General features: G+C 45.9%; 1 protein-coding gene across 1 annotated transcript in view; it reads left to right on the top strand.

The window, feature by feature from the left end:
• Positions 1-10,838, top strand: part of NXNL2 (nucleoredoxin like 2) — a 31,558-nt gene extending 20,720 nt beyond the window's left edge. The window contains exons 2-3 of the mRNA XM_003279041.3: positions 6,110-6,232; positions 10,138-10,838. Coding sequence (XP_003279089.1) covers positions 6,110-6,215 — 106 coding nt within the window. The 3' untranslated portion in view covers positions 6,216-6,232; positions 10,138-10,838. The remainder of the gene's footprint in view (positions 1-6,109; positions 6,233-10,137) is intronic.
• Positions 10,839-15,446: the final 4,608 nt, after the last annotated feature.

The following is a 15,446-nucleotide window of genomic DNA, read 5'->3' as shown; positions in this document are numbered from 1 at the left end:
GCAACCACCATTCTACTCTCTATTCCTGTGAGTTTGACTACTTTAGACACCTCCTATAAGTGGAATCATGCAGTATTTGTCCTTCTGCACCTGGTTTATTCCACTGAGCATGATATCCTCAAGGTTCATTTGTGTTGTCACAAATGGCAAGATTTCCCTCTTTTGTGAGGCTGGATAATATTCCATTGTATGTGTGTACCACATTTTTTATCCATTCATCTGTTGATGGACATGATGGTTATTTTTCCATCTTGGCTATTGCGAATAATGCTGCAAGGGACATGGGACTGTAGGATCTTTCTGGGATCCTGATCTCAATTCTTTTGGATAAATACCCAGAAGCAGGATTGCTGGATCATATGAGAGTTCTATTTTTAATTTTTTGAGGAATTGCTCCATATTGTTTTCCATAGCAGCTGCATAATTTTGCATTGCCACCAACAAGGTAGAAGGGTTCCAATTATTCCACATCCTCTCCAACGCTTGTATTTTAATTTTAATTTTTTTAAAATTTTGAGACAGAGTCTTGCTCTATCTCGCCCAGGTTGGAGTGCAGTGGCATGATCTTGGCTCACTGCAGCCTCTGCCTCCCGGATTCAAGTGATTCTCCTGTCTCAGCCTCCTGACTAGCTGGGATTACAGGTGTCGGACACTACACCTGGCTAATTTTGTGTTTTTAGTAGAGACAGGGTTTCACCACGTTGGCCAGGCTGTTCTTGAGCTTCTGAACTCACATGATCCACCCGCCTCGGTCTCCCAAAGTGCTGGGATTACAGGCATGAGCCACTGTGCCTAGCCAACACTTGTATTTTTGTTGTTGTTAATAATAGCCATTCTAACAAGTGTGAGGTGATACCTCATTGTGGTTTTGATTTGCATTTCCCTGATAATTAGTGATGTTGAACATCTTTTCATATACCTGTTAGCCATTTGTATGTTTTTGGAGAAGTGCCTATTCAAGTCCTAATCCCATTTTTAATTGAGTTATTAATTTTTTGTTTCGCTTTTTCTATTGAGTTGTATGAATTCCTTATATGCTTTGGAAATTAGCCTCTTAATCAGATATACAGTTTACAGCTATTCTCTCCCATCGCATAGGTTGCTTTTTCACTCTGTTGATTGTTTTCTTTGCTGTGTTGAAGCTTTTTAGTTTGATGTAATCCCACTTGTCTGTTTTTGCCTTAGTTATCTGTGCTTTTAGTGCCAGATCCGTTAAATCATTGCCAAGGCCAATGTCATGAAGATTTCCTTTATGTTTTCTTTTCTTTTCTTTTTTTTTCTTTTTTTTTTGAGATGGAGTCTTGGTCTGTTACTCAGGCTGGAGTGCAGTGGCGTGAACTCGGCTCATGACAACCTCTGCCTTCCGGGTTCAAGCGATTCTCCTGCCTCAGCCTCCTGAGTAGCTGGGACTACAGGCACACACCATCACACCTGGCTAATTTTTATATTTTTAGTACAGACAGAGTTTCACCATGTTGACCAGGCTGGTCTCAAACTCCTGACCTCAGGTGATCCACCCAGCTCGGCCTCCGAAAGTTCTGGGATTACAGGCGTGAGCCACCGTGCCTGGCCGATCCCTTATGTTTTCTTCCAGGAGTTTTACAGTTTCAGGTCTTACATTTAAATCTTTAATCCATTTTGAGTTGATTTTTGTGTATGGTGTAGACAAAGGACACATTTCATTCTTTTGCATGTTTCATTCTTTTCTGGTTTTCCCAACACCACTTACTGAACTTCTTTCATCAAAGTTTTGTAGTTTTCAGTGTTCAAGTCTTCCATCTTTTTAGTTACGTTTATTCCTAAGTATTTTATTTCTTTTGATGCTATTGAAAGTGGTATATTATCTATCTTTCTATCTAATCTATTATCTATCTATCATCTATCTAATCTATCTCTATCATTTCTAATCTATCATCTTTCTATTATCTATCTATCTATCTATCACCTATCTATCATCTATCTGTCTATTATCTATCTGTCTGTCTATCTATCTATCTATCTATCTATCTATCTATCTATCTATCATCTAATATGTTTTCTTTCTCCACAGACAGACTGTGACTTCCTTGAGAGCAGAAATTCCATCTACCTGGTTGATAGAACTGGTACATAGTAGATTCTCTATAACTATTTGCTGACTTAGTGAATTGTTTTTTTTCTCTGGGGGAGTCTTGCTCTGTTGCCCAGGCTGGAGTGCAATGATGTAACCTAGGTTCACTGCAACCTCTGCCTCCCAGGTTCAATAGCTTCTCCGGCCTCAACCTCCTGAGTAGCTGGGATTACAGGCGCCTGCCACCATCCCCAGCTAATTTTTGTATTTTTAGTACAGACAGGGTTTCACCATGTCGGCCAGGCTGGTCTCCAACTCCTGACTTCGTGATTTGCCTGCCTCAGCCTCCCAAAGTGCTGGGATTACAGGCGTGAGCCACCGCGCCTGGCCTTGAATTCTTTTTAATGTCTATGCAGCATGTTAAAGTGGGTATACTATAATTTATTCTCTACAGTCCTTGGTTGATAGAATTGATGCCAGTCTTTAACTTTTACTGCAATAAATGTCCTCGTATATATGCCAACCAGGACTTTTGTTGGACTACAATTAACTTCAAGATGAATTGGTGAAAGAATAAAAAAAAAGATTCATCTCTGTTTTTCTAAACAGTGTGCCAGTTGTCCCATCCTGATTTAGGGAATAATCTGTCTTTCTCCCACTAATAAAATAAGACACTAATACGTAAGGCACTAATCTCTCACTTATACCACAAGGGCCTGGAGCTGTGACTTAAGTACTTGGGCCTTTCTTCTCTGTGTGGGGAGCAGCCCAGACTCCAGGCCAACCCCTGGGCTCTCTGCATCCGGTTGCTTTCCACTCCCTACAGCAGGACCAAGACCAGCCTGAATTGAAGGAGGTACTGATGCTCAGAATTCAGGGGGGTCCTCACTTGGATGATGCTTGGTGCTAGTCCCTCCTTAAATTTTGCAACCTAGGTACGTGACTTGCCTCACCCAGTCCCAACCCTGCCCCTAAGGTCGTGTTCTTACTGTGTGACCACAGGTCGTGTTCTTACTGTGTTACTACTGTGGGTGGAGCCAGGCTGGGCTAGGGGATACCCAGGGGAAGTGACTTGCTTTTAAGTTAGAGATGATCAAGTACACAGAATTCCCTATAGCCCAACACTGCAGCCACAGGCACATGCGACTATTTGAGCACAAGAAATATGGCTAGTGCAACTAACTGCATCTTTAACAATGTCTTATTTTAATTAATTTAAATTTAAATTTAAATGCCCACATGTGGCTAGTGGCTACTGAATGGGATGGCACAGGGGGATCCATACTAAGAACTTCAGCTTTCCTCTCTCTGGCCAAGACTTGGTCACATGGCTGTACTTGAGTAGAGAGGGCCTAGGGGTGTCATCCCTGGCCAGATAGCCATGGACCCAGTTCCGCACTGGGGAGGGTGAGAGGCAGGCCTGGTGCCACTGAAAAGACTGAGGGGACACTGGGCCCCCCAGGGGATCAGCAGTAGGGGCCACAACTCTAAGAGTCACCTGCATCTGGCGTTATCTTTCCGTATTTACATTTATACATGGGCCTCTTTCTGGTCCTTCCATGTAGTCCATCAATCTGTTTGTCTTATCAAGCTATTTGAATTTCTGTATCATTATAATGTTTTATCATCTGGTAGAGCAAATCTTCCCTGTTTTCTCTTCTTTTGCAGAACTTCCTTGGGTATTCTCACATGTTTAGTTTTTCTGCAATAAGCTAAATGTCAGTATGTAGTTCAGAAGAGAATCCTGTTGTTTTTACATGAATCCACATTCATTCCACATTTGTTTATAATATGGTTTGATGAGAACCCACTTGGTTACATTATGGAGGCTTTGATCCATCAAGAAGATCTGAGTTATCATTTATTCAAATTTTGTTTTATATCTCTTGATGAATTATTTTTTTCTTAGACAAGGCTTCACTCTCACCCAGGCTGGAGTGCAGTGGCACAGTCGTGGCTCACTGTAGCCTCAATCTCCCAGGCTCAAGCGATGTTCCCACTTCAGCCTCCTTAGTAGCTGGGAATACAGGCATGCACCATCACACCAGGATAATTTTTTTGTATTTTTTTTGTAGAGACTGGGTTTTGCCATGTTGCCCAGGCTGGTCTCGAACTTCTGGCCTCAAGTGATCCTCCTGCCTCGGCCTCCCAAAATATTGGGATTACAGGCATGAGCCACCATGCCTGGCCCACTTGCTGGAGTTTTCATGTTTTTTCCATACAAGTCTGCATGGCTTGTAACTTTTCACATATGTTGTTGCTGTTGCCATTGTAAAGATAATCCTTTCTTCCTTTTTTTTCTTCCTTCAAACTTTATATATAGAAAAGAAGTTCTGTGTAGCATGTTGTTTCTTGCCAGCCACCTTATTGTTTTTAAGGCATTTTAGTTGCATCTGGATTTCCCAAGCACTTGGAGGTGCCATCTTCCAATTTTGCCTTCGTTTGTATAATTTTTCATCTCTTCGGCTTTTCTCTTGCCTTAAATTGACATTAATAATGGCAGAGGCATAATGAAAATATGTCTGGTGTTTTGATATCAAGTTTAATACTTATTTTTGGTTTAAGATATGCTTTGTATAATAATATGCACTTATTGTTATTAAGTGTTTTAAAAATTTAATCAGGAATGCTGAATTTTTAAAGTGCCATTTTAGCTGTATGCAGACAATTATGTGGTTTTTCTTCTTTGACTTATTAATATAGTGAATTATGTTAATAGATTCTTAATTTGAATTTTCCTTGCCTTCCTGTGGGATAAATTCTATTTGGCCATGATTTATTATTATTTTAATGAGTTTTAGAATTAGATTTGCTGATATTTTTATTTAGGTTATTTGCAGAGATTGTTTTTTGTATGCTATTTCTTCTGCACTTTTTGCTCCCAGATCTTGCCATTCCCAGCAATGTGCGGTCTTTTCTCCAGACCTCTGCAGGATGCCTCATGTTTGCAAACCTCCATGCCCATTCAGGGCTTCGTCCACCCACCTGCGTAGTTTGCAGTGTACTCGGTGGTTTTTCACAGGGTGTCACTCTTGGTTTTGCTTGTTTTAATTTTTTAAAATTAATTAATTTTTTTATTTTTATTTTTATTTTTGAGACAGAGTCTTGCTCTGTTGCCCAGGCTGGAGTGCAGTGGTGTGATCTCAGCCCACTGCAACCTCTGCCTCCCAGGTTCAAGTGATTCTCTTGCCTCAGCCTCCCAAAAAGCTGGGATTACAGGCACGCACCACCATGCCCAGCTAATTTTGGTATTTTTGTAGAGATGAGGTTTCTCCATGTTGGCCAGGCTGGTCTCAAACTCCAGACCTCAAGCGATCCCCATGCCTTGGCCTCCCAAAATGCTGGGATTACAGGCGTGAACCACCATGCCTGGCAGGTTTTACTTGTTTTTAATTTTCAAAGATGTACTTCACTTTTTGGTGAATAGAATATGGAGATGTACTAGGTCTGAATCCTTTATTTAGATGCAAACTCCTGGGCAAGTTTGTTTACCTCATCATGCCTCAGTTTCCTCTTTTGTAAAATGGTGATAATTATCACACCTATCTCATAAGGTTGTTGGGGGACTAGATAGATTGTGAATATATGCAGACTTCTTAGAAGAGCATCCAGCACCCAGCAAACATTATGTAAATGCTTGGTTCATTTGGTTAGCTTCAGAGAACCTCAGATTTAACAGGAAGAGCCCAATACTGGCTTTTGTTTTGTTTTGTTTTGTTTTTTTGAGACGGAGTCTCGCTCTGTCGCCCAGGCCGGAGTGCAGTGGTGGGATCTTGGCTCACTGAAACTTCCGCCTCCTGGGTTCAAACGATTCTTCTGCCTCAGCCTCCCGAGTAGCTGGGATTACAGGAGTACACCACCACGCCTGGCTAATTTTTGTATTTTTAGTAGAGACAGGGTTTCACCATGTTGGCCAGGCTGGTCTCGAACTCCTGACCTCAGGTGATCCACCTGAGTTGGCCTCCCAAAGTGCTGGGATTACAGGCATGAGCCACTGGTGCCAGGTACCCAATACTGTTTTGATGCTTTCTTTTCTTTTCTTTTCTTTTTTTTTTTCAGACGGAGTCTTGCTCTGTTGCCCAGGCTGGAGTGCAATGGCGTGATCTTAGCTCACTGCAACCTTTGCCTCCTGGGTTCGAGCGATTCTCTAACCTCAGCCTCCTGAGCATCTGGGGACTACAGGTGCGTGCCACCATGCCAGGCTAATTTTTTTTAGTATTTTTAGTAGAGACGGGGTTTCACTATATTGTCCAGGCTGGCCTCGAACTCCTGACCTTCAGGTGATCCACTCGCCTCCACCTCCCAAAATGCTGGGATTACATGTGCGAGCCACAGCTTCTGACCTTGTTTTGATGCTTTCACATGATCAGAGCTTGGAGCTGTAGGTGCTTTGGAAGATGTCTCCACTGTGCAGGAAGAATGTTGAGGTCTGTACATGGGAAAATCTTAAAGACCTTAATAATCTTAAAGCTAGCTGGCAGAATCAGAACTGATGTTTTATTTTCCTGTTGAAATTCTCTTTCTCTCCTACCACAGTTTGGCGCTGGTAACTGTGCTGCGCGTGTGGAGTGGGCAGGGAAACTTGTGATTCCACCGTTGCTATGGCAAGAGCTCCTGTTTCCAAGCAAGGGTTGAATTAAACTAAATGGCAAGTTCCTGTGTCAGTGGGTTTAGTCCAGTCCTGTGTAATTCACCAAGGGCTTTACTCCGTCAGGAGGAGGGGCCCAGTCCCACCATGAAGCCTTGAACACCTAGGGGCGTCTCACTGGGCAAGATGGGGGTGCAGGCCAGTCCTCCTCAGAATTGTACCTTGCCCATTTAACGTCTCCACCGGAGACCTTCAGCCAGGAGAGCCAGGACCACATCTATTCAGAGAAACATTTTCACCATCAGAGGGCACGCAGGGAGGGGGTGGCCACATAGGGCCCATGTTTATCTCTTCCTTGCAGACTTGAGTGGCTTCTGGTCCCCAAACAAATAGAGAAGGTGAATAGGTGTCCCAAAGCTGAGGAGCATGTACCCAGAGAAGGCGGTTTCTCCCTCCCTCAGTCCCCCATAGCCCACCTCCAGACGGAATGCATCTGATTCCTGTTGGCGTGTCCCTAAATAGCTGACCCCAAGTTCAGTTCTAATAGCACCAGAACCTTTAACACTTTTGTTGGTGTTGTTTCTGGAGTGTGTGCTCATTCATTCACTCTATTGTATTACTGGGGGCTTTCTCTATCCCAGCCCTTGTGCCTGCCCTTGGGACAAACATGTTCTGACTCTGTGGATAGGTGGAGTAGATCCTAGGTGGGGACAGCTCCTAGGGCTCTCCTGCGAACCCCTCTTCGGCCTCCCACCCATAGTAGGAAACGGGCCTGAAATGGGCCATGGGGGAGTATACACGGAGCAGAAATCAGAAAACACTTCTAAGTAGCGGCTCCTCCTGCAGCTGGGTGTTAAACATGCCCAGTACACCCTGCAGGTAGTCACACACAGGACGAGTGACGGGCCTTTGGAGATGCCCTCGGATCGGGTGAGCCGTGCCCCCACCAGGCGGCATGCTCAGCAGCGGAAGCTCCTGCCGGCCAGAAGGAGCTGCCGACCCTGGCAAAACACAGGGCGATCGGCCTGTGCTGTGTGACCCGGGTGTTGGGAGGTGAAGGGGGATCATGAGTCTCCCTCTGAGTTGAGGCTGAGCCTCGCTTTAATGACGGACACCTTAGCTCTCCATCCCCCGTGTCACCCTAAGAGTATCTGAGTTAGGAGAAGGAGGCCCAGCACTTTGACACCACCCTGGATATTGTTCTTTAATCCTCCTGGTGAAGAGGCACCCAAGACAGATGGATCTAACTCACGTGTGGCCGGGATGTGCTTGCAGGCTGGTGCCATAAGCCTCAGTCCGTGTCCCACAAGAGGCCATTGTGCAGAGACTTTGGTGCCAGCACTGCAGCCTCTGTTCTGCACTGTTGAAATTAGCACCCTGTGTGGGCCTGGGTAATCTTGCTTGTTCCCATTAATATGTCCAATTAATATTGCCTGAAGGGCAGATTTACTTGTGGACCAGGGAGTTCCCACCTGAGGGGCAATTACTAGCTTGCTATTGAACATTTATTGAAATTGTTCCTATGATTGATTGAAGGACATAAAATAGTCAATTTTTTTTTGTTTTTTGAGACAAGGTCTTGCTCTGTCACCAAGGCTGGAGTGCAGTGGTGACATCTCAGCTCATTGCAGCCTCTACCTCTCGGGCTCAGGCAGTCCTCCTACCTCAGCCTCCTGGATAGCTGGGACTACAGGTGTGCACCACTATGCTCAGCTAATTTTTGTATTTTTTGTGGAGAGGGCATTTTGCCATGTTGCCCAGGTTGGTTTCGAACTCCTGGGCTCAAGTGATCCCCCTGCCTCAGCCTTCCAAAGTGCTGCGATTACAGGCATGAGCTACTGTGCCTGGCCATACAGTAGTCTTGAAACCTGAAATACTCATAATATCTTGGGTGATATTGGAGAAATGCTCTAACAGAGATTGGTGCCCCAAAGAGTTCCATAATAAAATGGACATGTTTTCTATAGGATCATCACACTGGGGGATTGAATAGAGTTACTCATTGCACTCATGAGCAGGTGGTTGAATGCATGGAAATGGTAGGCTGGTGGTTGCCAAGAGCAGGGGGAGGGGAAATGGGGCATGGTTTTTAGTGGGTGTGAAAATGTTCTGGAGATGGGTTGCCCAACAGTGCAGATATACTTACCACTGCTAAACTGTACACTAAAATGGTTAGGATGGTGTTATGTTATGAGCATTTTGCCACAATTTTAAAAAAGATCTGTATAGACAGTTCTCCAAAGAAAATACACAAGTGGTCAAAAAGTACGTGAAGAAGTGCTAAATGTTAGTAGTTATCAAATAAATGCAAATCAAAAGCACCGTGAGATACCACCTCCCTGCCACTAGCATGGCTAGAATGAGAAAGACTGTTAATAACAAGTATTGGTGAGGATGTGGAGCCTCTGGAACATCTGTATTCTTGCTGGGATTGTAACATGGTACAGCCTCTTTGTAAAACAGTTTAGTGGTTTCTTTAAAAAGTTAAATGTTTTCATATGGTCTAGCAATTCCACTCATATATATACCCAAGAGAACTGAAAACATATGCCCCAGAAAGGCATATACACAAATGTTCATAGCAGTATTATTCACCATTGTCAAACACTGGAAGCAACCCATATGTCTGCCAATTGATGAATGGATACACAAATGTGGTACCATACTGTAAACCAAAGAGTATCTGAGACAAGTCTCAATCAATGTAGGAAGTTTATTTTGCCAAGATTAAGGACATGCCTGTGACACAGCCTCAGGAGGTCCCAATAACATATGCCCAAGGTTAGTTTTATACATTTTAGGGAGCTTAGTTTTATACATTTTAGGGAGACATGAGACATCAATCAATATATGTAAGATGTACATTGGTTTGGTCCAGAAAGGTGGGACAACTGGAAGCAGGGAGGAGGCTTCCAGGTCATAGGTAGATAAGAGACAAATGATTGCATTCTTTTGAGTTTCTGATTAGTCGTTCCAAAGGAAGCAATTAGATATGCATTTAGGTCAGTGTGCAGAGAGATGACGTTGAGCTCTGTCTGTCCTTTGTCCACAGGAATTTTAGTAAGAAATAGAGCAGTGGAGATTTTGAGGTGGGGACTTCCTTATACAGCATATTTGGGGCTGGATCCTTAGGAAGAGGATTTTTAGCTGATCTGAATAGAGGGAAGGAGCCAGCTTGTCGGGGAGAGGAATGTTTTCCAGACTTGAATGGATTTTTGCGAAGACTGGAAACTTGCAGAGGGCCAGGGGCGGGGGATCCTGGCAGGGGCCAGGTGGTCTGAGCACATGTGTTTGCAGATGTAGGGCCTGTCCCCTGCCATCCTGGGGGCATAACTCTAAGGACAGTGCTGTTTTTCCAAAGGGCACACGTTGCATAACTTACTTTAAATAATTTCTTTTTGTAGGACTCTTTGATTTTGAAACTGCATTTTTAAGCTTAAAAGGAGGTCATTAAAAGATCTGGCATTAAGCTCACCCTCCCCTTCTTATTCCTTTAAAGCCATTGCTGTGAATTAGGTGAGGGAAAGATATTGAAGAGGAGTTGGACACCCCGAGAGTGCAGCTGTTCTCCCCCCCGCACCATCCCTGTCCTGCATTCTGTGAGTCTGTGCTCATCAACAATGTGCTGTGACCATGTGACTCAGCAATCCTGCTGCTGGGTATATACCCAAAAGAAAGGAAAAGGAAGCCAGTATATTGAAGAGGTATCTGCAACCCCATGTTTATTGCAGCACTGTTCACAACAGCCAAGATTTGGAAGCAACCTAAGTGTCCATCAACAGATGAATGGATAAAGAAAACATGGTACGCATACACAATGGAGTAGTCTTCAGCCATTAAAAAAATGAGATTCTGTCATTTGCAATAATATAGATGGAAAAGAAGGCCCTTATGTGAAGTGAAATAAGCTAGGCACAGAAAGACAAACATCACATGTTCTCTCTTATTTGTGGGATCTAACAATCAAAACAATTGAACTCTTGGACATAAAGAGTAGAAGGTTGGTTACCAAAAGCTGGAAAGGGTAGTGGGGTTGGGAGGAAGGTGGGAATGGTTAATGGGTACAAAAAAATACAAAGAATAAATAAGACCTAATATTTGATAGCACAATAGTGTGATTACCATCAATAATCATTTGATTGTACATTTAAAAATAACTATAATTGCATTGTTTGTAACACAAAAGATAAATGCTTGAGGGGATGAATACTCTGATTCTTCATAATGTGATTATTATGCACTGCATGCCTGTATCAAAACATCTCATGTACCCCATAAATATACACACCTACTATGTACCCACAAAAATTAAAAATAAAAAAATTAGGCCAGGCATGGTGGCTCATGCCTATAATCCCAGCACTTTGGGAGGCTGAGGCAGGTGAATCACGAGGTCAGGAGTTTGAGATCAGCCTGGCCAACATGGTGAAATCCCGTCTCTACTAAAAAATACAAAAGATTAGTTGGGTGTGGTGGTGGGAAACTCTAATCCCAGCTACTTGGGAGGCTGAGGCAGGAGGATCGCTTGGGCCCAGGAGATGGAGGTTGTAGTGAGCCGAGATTGTGCCACTGCACTCCAGCCTGGGTGACGGAGCGAGACTCCGTCTCAAAAACAAAACAAAACAAAAAAACAAACAAACAAAATATTGGAAAACACAAACAAAAACCCAATGCGCTTGACTCTCCCGACATGTGAGTCCCCAGCAATGGACCTAGACTTCTCAAGATTTCTCGACTCCTTTTATTTTTATTTTTTATTTTTTTATTTTTATATATTTTTTTTATTAATTTTTTTGCACACAAAACAATAAACATTTTCTAAAAATACATACAAACAAAAAGATGCGTATCAAACATATTAGGAAGGTTGCACATGGGAAGACCTCAACTCCTTTTATACCTGGTTCAACAGGTGACTGCTTCTTCCTCACGCTGGGGGCTCACACCTATGTGGTGGCCCTGGGCCCCCAGCTCCCACGTGGGCCAGGTTTCCTCGTGACCTCCAAGGCCTCCTGAATTCTCCCCGTGCAGAGTGAGCAAAGAGCTTGTCTGCTGAAGATAAAGTCTCCCAGGGGTGCTTGCTGAAGGAGGAAGACAGTCTTCCAGTTTGCTAGCAGGTGACAAGGGAGACATGTCTGCTGTCTTGAGAGGAGAAGGGGAAGAGGGAGAATGGCCAATGGAGGTACGGGAGGGCCAGGGCAGCTATTCCTCGGGGCCCACAAGCCTGGAAGGATGCTCCTCAACTTGTGTCTTCTTGGCTGGGACTGCTCCCTTCCCCATGAACCCCTCAAAGGGAAAGGTTGCAGAGCTTGTTTTCCTGGGGCTATGGGGTAGACTAGAGGCGGCCTGTGGCAGGGAGGTCGGCCCTGCTTTCCTCTGCATTCTCTGGGATGTAGGACCCTGAGCACCAGACACAGCCCCTGCCGTGTTCCTGCCTGAGTGTCTCCATGAAGTGCTTCTTCTTGGCCATGCTTAAGGGGCTCCAACACTGTGTTCCCTGCAGCCTTATCCCCAACTGGGGTGAACCACCACCCATAGAGTGGTAGGTAAGGGGGTCCCAGCTCCCATCCCCCAAGCCCCAGGCTACTGCTTATGGCTGCCCTCAAGGTAGAGGGTGAGGGAGGGTCCTTGCGAGGTGTCCTGGCCATGAGGAGCAGAGGGGAGGCAGGGGAGTGGGGTGACTGTGCTGAAACAGGTTGAAGCACACACAGCTGCCATCCAGAGAGGAAGGTCTGTCAGAGCTCCAGACAAGTGAGAGGTTAAAAGCGCGTGGATTTCTGAGCAATTCTTAGCATTAGGAAGAGGAATTAGCTCCCTGATTCCTTTCCTGGATGCTTATTTCTACTGCTCATGGATGGGGTGTGTGTGTTTGTGGCTGGGGGCAGCATGAGACCATCAGGTGTTTGTGGTGCACCCCTGGGCAGGGGTGAGAACAGCCCTGCACAGACAATGGACACGGTGGCCTCTGTTCCGGGTGAGCATCTCTACGGTCCTAAGAGAACTGCAGGTGCCAGCGCAGGCTGCCTCACATGATACCACAGGCTGGGGGCTCAAACGGCAGACATTCATTCTGTCACTGTTCTGGAGGCTGAAGATCAAGGTGCTGGCAAGTCTGGTTTCTGATGAAGGCCTGCTTCCTGGCTTGTGGACACTGTGTCCTCACATGGCCTTTCCCCTGTGCTTATGTGGAGAGAAAGAGAGAGAGATAGATAGATAGAGAGAGGGAAGAGAGCGAGCGAGCACAGCACCGTGCATCTGTTCCTCTTTTTCTAAGGATGCATCATCATATTGAATCAGGGACTTACTTATGACCTCATTTCAAAAGTGTGAGTCCCTAATCCAATATGTCCTTCCAAGTGCCATTTCTAAGCCATATCGGGGCTTAGGGCATCAACATATGAACTATGGGCACATGATCCTGTCCATAACAAGAACCCTGGGTGGTTGGGAGTCATCAATGCTTAGAAACCCTGGGTCCAGCAGTGGGTCTGGCAGCAAGAGCAGTGTCCTGCTGTGGGACCCGCCCCTAGGCGCAGGCCCCTGCCGTTATATTCAGTCCTCATGGCACTCCGTGTCCAGCGTCTTCACGGTTGAGGTGGATCCATGGAGAAATTGGGAAGGCTTCACGTGAAATGACTGAGAATTTGGGAAATGTCGTTATGAAAACAAGTTAAGAGCGGGGTGGTAGAGACCACCCCTGGCAACGTCCTCAAGCATACAAAGTGCAGGCGCTGTTAATCTCCGAGGCAAAATGGAGTTCCATCACAACCAAAATAACTGGACACAGGATAAGAGACACACCTGTCCTCAAGGCGAGGGTTCCCGGGCCCCAGGTGAGCTGCGCTGGACCCCAGGTGGAGACGGGCACAGCGGCTCCCAAGGGTACAAATCTTCCTTGCCTGAAGCAGTCCCTGCCGGTCCTGGAGTGGTCCGTGACGCCTGTTCAGGATCTTTGTAGTTGGACAAATGTGTGAATTTGGATACAAATAATGCAGAAAAACAGTTATCTACTGATCTGGCTTCTTTCTTTCTTTTTAGTAATGAAATTTATTTGGTAATCAATTACTTATCAATTACAGGAAGTTTGGGAAATAAACATAATCTGCCACTCAGGGTTGGCTGTTGCCGCTGGCTGTGTATTTTCTCTTCCCTCCGGTTGGATTGCAGGTTGGGAAGTCAGGTCCGGCTGGTCAGCCAGGAGCCGCTGGCCAGGCCTACCAGCTGCTCCACACTGCCCCCTCGTGGTCATCTGCTAGGCAGCAGGCCCCGGACGCTCAGCCCCATCTCCTGACTTCCTTAGGGCACAGGAACTGGTGGAGCTCAGCCTCGACTGGGGTTCAGACATTGTCCACAGGCCTTTCTGACCAACCTGGACTCCATGCAGGGAACTGATTCACGGGGAAAGGGCTGGCCACATTCAGGGATGCCCAGGCCATCTGGGGAGCAGTGGATGGAGCAGGGGACCTTGAAGTTGGAGAAGTAGGTGCTGGTGGGCAGCCTGTATCTTTGTCTATGTGACAGCCACTCTGCTCCCCGCCCAGGAACTTGCAAAGGATGAACTGGACATGGGGATCACAGGAAAGGCTTGATTTCTTGCTGATTAAGTGGCTGGGTTGTCAGAACACCAAAGTATGGGGGCATGCTGGCCAATGCAAAACATTTGTCCTCCCAGAGGCACACTGGTGGCCTCTCTTGCCCTTTCCTCCTGTCTTCACTACCCCACTGATGCCACCTTTCATAACCCGAGACTCTGACACTGCAGCATGTGGTTTGGCTGATCTTGACTTTCTCAGCAGGAGATGGAACTCAGCTAAACATGGTTCTCTTGATTGCCTGAGGCCCCTGCAATCCGGAATGGCTGAAGGACAGGGGGCTTCCTGACCTCTTCTAGCTACAGGTGTCACGGGGTGGAGTCAGGTGTGGCCTGATCAGGGATCAGGTGCTGTGGCAGGACTCATTTCTGCAGCTTCAGGGCTGGTTCCTTGCTGGGACAGACTCCCTCCTGGCAGCAGCTGGTCACAGAGGTAGCTTTGGTACCCATTGTGCTTGTTCAAGTCCAGTGGAGGTGGGGCTGGTCGTGACAGCCTCCTGATGCTTAAGCCAAACTCTCAGAATTAAGTCTTCTTCCTGCTGTCACATGCCCTCCGTGGAGGGCCATTGCACTCCAGCCTGGGCAACAGAGCAAGACCAAGTCCAGGGCCAAGGAGACGGAATATGCTGCTGGGTAGGCTTGGGCCACATACCTCTTTCCTAGGGCTGGAGTTAGCAGCTCCTTCCCCAGAATCTTATGACTGCAAGTCAGGGGAAGAATAGACTCCTCAATGAAAACCTGGGGGGAGAGGAAGTGGTGAGTGGGTGATGCAGGGTGGCCCCAAACAAATGTCCACCACATGACTGTCTCTTAACCTTCTGAGGGCTGGTAGCCAAATGAATTAAAAAATGATGGGTGTGCGCAGTGGTTCACGCCTGTAATCCCAGCACTTTGGGAGGCCGAGGAGGGCGGATCACGAGGTCAGGATACTGAGACCATCCTGGCTAACACGGTGAAATCCCATCTCTACTAAAAAAAATTAGCTGGTGTGGTGGCACATGCCTATAGTCCCAGCTACTTGGGAGGCTGAGGCAGGAGAATCACTTGAAACTGGGAGGCAGAGTTTGCAGTGAGCCAAGATCATGCCACTGCACTCCAGCCTGGGCAACAAAGCAAGACTCCATCTCAAAAAAAAAAAAATAATAATTTCTTTTTTTTTTTTGAGATGGAGTTTCACTCTTGTTGCCCAGGATGGAGCGCAATGGTGCAATCTCAGC

Source organism: Nomascus leucogenys, chromosome 1a, assembly GCF_006542625.1.
Source record: "Nomascus leucogenys isolate Asia chromosome 1a, Asia_NLE_v1, whole genome shotgun sequence".
Taxonomy (NCBI): Eukaryota; Metazoa; Chordata; class Mammalia; order Primates; family Hylobatidae; genus Nomascus; species Nomascus leucogenys.
Note: the sequence above shows the minus strand (reverse complement) of the source record. Positions and strands in the feature narration are given on the sequence as shown.